Source organism: Hordeum vulgare, chromosome 7H, assembly GCF_904849725.1.
Source record: "Hordeum vulgare subsp. vulgare chromosome 7H, MorexV3_pseudomolecules_assembly, whole genome shotgun sequence".
Classification (NCBI taxonomy): domain Eukaryota; kingdom Viridiplantae; phylum Streptophyta; class Magnoliopsida; order Poales; family Poaceae; genus Hordeum; species Hordeum vulgare.
In genome coordinates, this window is record NC_058524.1 from 43,746,116 (window position 1) to 43,749,542 (window position 3,427).

Consider the following 3,427-nt stretch of genomic DNA (forward strand, 5'->3'; position numbering starts at 1 on the left):
AGAAGGATATCATTCGGCAAGCATAACATCCAATCACAGAACTTAATTAACAAGATCTGAGAATTGCAGATAGAGTAGATCACATCCATTGCAAAATTTCCAGCTAGCTGAAGGTGAAGTGGCGGCATGTGATGTGATTCAGCTTCAGATAATCCACATCAACCAGGCCCAGCCAAGTTCAGAATCACATCAGACAGAGCCGAAAGCCCAACTAGTTCATCAATAACTCAACTTTCCACTGGAATTTCATTCGAGCATGACAACACATCAGGACCAGACGACGCATCATATCAACAAAAACAAACAGAAGCACCAGGCACACACGACAAGAACAGCCACTGGCCAGTGTCACCGGCGAGCACGGCAAACCTAGGCCCTCTCCCCGCGGATGCGGCGGGCGAGCTGGATGTCCTTGGGCATGATGGTGACGCGCTTGGCGTGGATGGCGCAGAGGTTGGTGTCCTCGAAGAGCCCGACGAGGTAGGCCTCGGCGGCCTCCTGGAGCGCGGAGACGGCGGAGGACTGGAAGCGGAGGTCGGTCTTGAAGTCCTGCGCGATCTCCCGCACGAGGCGCTGGAAGGGGAGCTTGCGGATGAGCAGCTCCGTGCTCTTCTGGTACTTGCGGATCTCACGGAGCGCGACGGTTCCAGGGCGGAAGCGGTGGGGCTTCTTGACGCCGCCGGTCGCTGGCGCCGACTTGCGCGCCGCCTTGGTCGCCAGCTGCTTCCGCGGCGCCTTGCCGCCGGTGGACTTGCGGGCAGTCTGCTTCGTGCGGGCCATCGGAGCTGGGGGAGAGGGATCTGGCGGCTGCTGCTGCTGTTCGCTGTGGCGATTGGAGGCTGGGATTTCACTTGGCGGTGGTGAACTGGAAGATGAATGGGGGCGGATTATAAATGGGTTTGCGCGCGATGATTTGGGGGTCGGGTTTCGGCCAGGCGGGATGAGCAGCGGAGGGCGGGATGGGCGCCGTTGGATCGCGGCTGAATTGACGGTGCAGATTCTGATTTGCGCGAGTGACGCGGATCGCGATCCGTGTGCTCGTGCTGCACAGCGTGGCGGACGGTTTTCTTTTTTAAACTGAACAGACGGGGTTCCTTTTTAGCAGATTGGTGAACGAGTTTTCCTTTTAAGGATTTCGGATGTGGTAGTAATGTGTTTCAGGTAATTTTTATGATGGTACTGATCAAGATTTGAAATTTCAGGAGTGACGTGGGTTGCGATTTGTGTGCTCCGTGAGCGATGGTACACAACGTGATGGACGGGTACTTTTTTGATAAACTGATAAACAAGTTTTCCTTTGAAGCATTTTGAAAGGTTTCTTAAATTGAACGATAATCAAGGTCTTAAGTTTGTTGATGGTATATTGATCAAGGTTTTAAATTTCAGTTTCAAAAATATTTTGGCGGACGATGAAGTCATTGAAATTCAATGCTTAGGTTTGATAAAAATATTGACCAAGTGACCAAATTTTCCAATTGAATTTGATAAAGATCCTGCCTCCTCACTGAAGGTCGGTATGACACCCCTGCATCCGCCGCACCACCATCGCCAAACACGACGCTGCACGCCGCCACACGCCGCCAAATTGACCTGGTTTTTAAACTGATAAACCATCCATATTGACCTGGTTTTTAAACTGATAAACCAGGACGCTGTACGCCGCCACAAACTGCCCATGTCATCGTCCCAAATATCCACTGCTGCGCCACTATGCCCTGCATAGCCGAAAGTTGTCGCTCGCGTGATTGTCCCAGGCGAATCGTCGGGAACGAGTGGAGGGAAAGAAAAGCCCCCGCCACCGCCTGTCGAGCAGGCTTCGCCCCGCGTCGATGGTAGGGAATGAAGGAATGGAGGGGGAGGGAGTTTGATGAGGCGCTTCGATTTCCCCCCGGTCGCTCGCGGGAGCAAGCCGTGAGGGAGACGAAAGTCACTGTCCATCGTTCAATCTCAAATGCACAAACAGACAAAAAGCCATCTCTCTCGCTTCTGTGTCGGCCTACGACGACACCGGGCCTCCCCACGCCGCCGAAGAGGGAAGCCCCTCCTCCTCGCTCGTGCTCGCCGCTGCTACCGCCGACAACTGCCGCAGCGGCGGCGGGTCCTGCTGCTCTCCAAAGGGGACGGCGGGAGATGTTCTGGGTTGTAGATCTGGTGGCGCGACGTTGCGGCTGTGGGCCATCCACGCGTTCAGCGCTGGCCGTCGGAAGGGGCGCGTGCGGCAAATCTGAGGGGCACAACGTCGTCACACTATGGTGGAAGTACGGTGGTCGGGTCATAGTGTTTTCTTTAATTATTTGTACCTCTTTGCTTTACTTCATCTCTATGAGTTAGCAATTCACCCTGGGCATTTGGGTACCCTAACCCATTACCCAAATCCAAACCGACCCGAATTACCCGAATTGTCGGGTAATACGGGTATCAGGTTAGGGTTCGGTTCTCATTTTCCGATTATTCAATTTTCGGGTTAGGGTTCGGGTTCTAGTCTAGAAAACCTGAAATACCCATACTACCCAAATTATTCATACTAGATAAATTATTCATTCTATTAATACGCGTACATGTTGCCCATACTACCTAAAATACTCATACTATTCAAAATACCCACACTATGTGAATTATTCATACCAAAAGTAGATGTGTGCTCCGAATATTTCGGGTTTTTTGGGTACCCGAATTACCCGAACCAAATTTTTGGGTAATTTGGGTTCGGTTATTTTTTTGGTTGGAAAAATTTCGGTTCTCATTTTTAAATACCCGAATTACCCATAATCTGAACTACCCAAACCGAAATAACCAAAATACCCGAACGCCCAGGCTGATTAGCAATAGTGGTAGAAGCATAGTTGGTGCAACTACCCCAATTACGACACAATGATGAAGATCGCGATGATGGAGATCATGTTGTCATGCCGGTGACGATGAAGATCATGTCGGTGCTTTGGAGATGGAGATCCACAAGATGATGATGGTCGTATCTTGTCACTATTACGATTTGCATGTGATGTTAATCCTTTTATACATCTTATTTTGCTTAGGATGACAATAGAATTATAAGATGATTCCTCAATAAAATTTCAAGATAAAATTGTGTTCTTCTCAAGTGTGCACGGTTGCGAAGGTTCATCGTTTCGAAGCACCACGTGATGATCGGGTTTGATAGACTCTATGTTCACATACAATGGGTGTAAGCCAGTTTTACACATGCAGAACACTTGGATTAAACTTAACGAGCCTAACACGTAACACATGGCCTCAGAACACAGGAGACCGAAAGGTCGAACATGAGTCATATAGTGGATATGATCAACATGGAGATGTTCACCATTGCAACCACCTCATCTCACGTGATGATCGAACTTGAGTTGATGAATTTGGATCATGTCACACTCAAACAAACTGATTGATGTCAATTTGAGTGGGAATTCTT

The 3,427-nt window shown here is 49.6% G+C and overlaps 1 protein-coding gene across 1 annotated transcript; it reads right to left on the reverse strand.

Annotated features, from left to right (window-relative positions):
- Positions 1–215: 215 nt before the first annotated feature.
- On the reverse strand, positions 216–858 carry LOC123410874 (histone H3.2). The gene has a single exon (XM_045103804.1). The coding sequence runs from the start codon at positions 778–780 to the stop codon at positions 370–372; it is 411 nt and encodes a 136-aa protein (XP_044959739.1). The 5' UTR covers positions 781–858; the 3' UTR covers positions 216–369.
- Positions 859–3,427: the final 2,569 nt, after the last annotated feature.

Excerpts from the sequence above, each read along its gene's own strand:
- LOC123410874 (XM_045103804.1), bottom strand. The coding sequence starts at position 780 with ATGGCCCGCACGAAGCAGACTGCCCGCAAGTCCACCGGCGGCAAGGCG.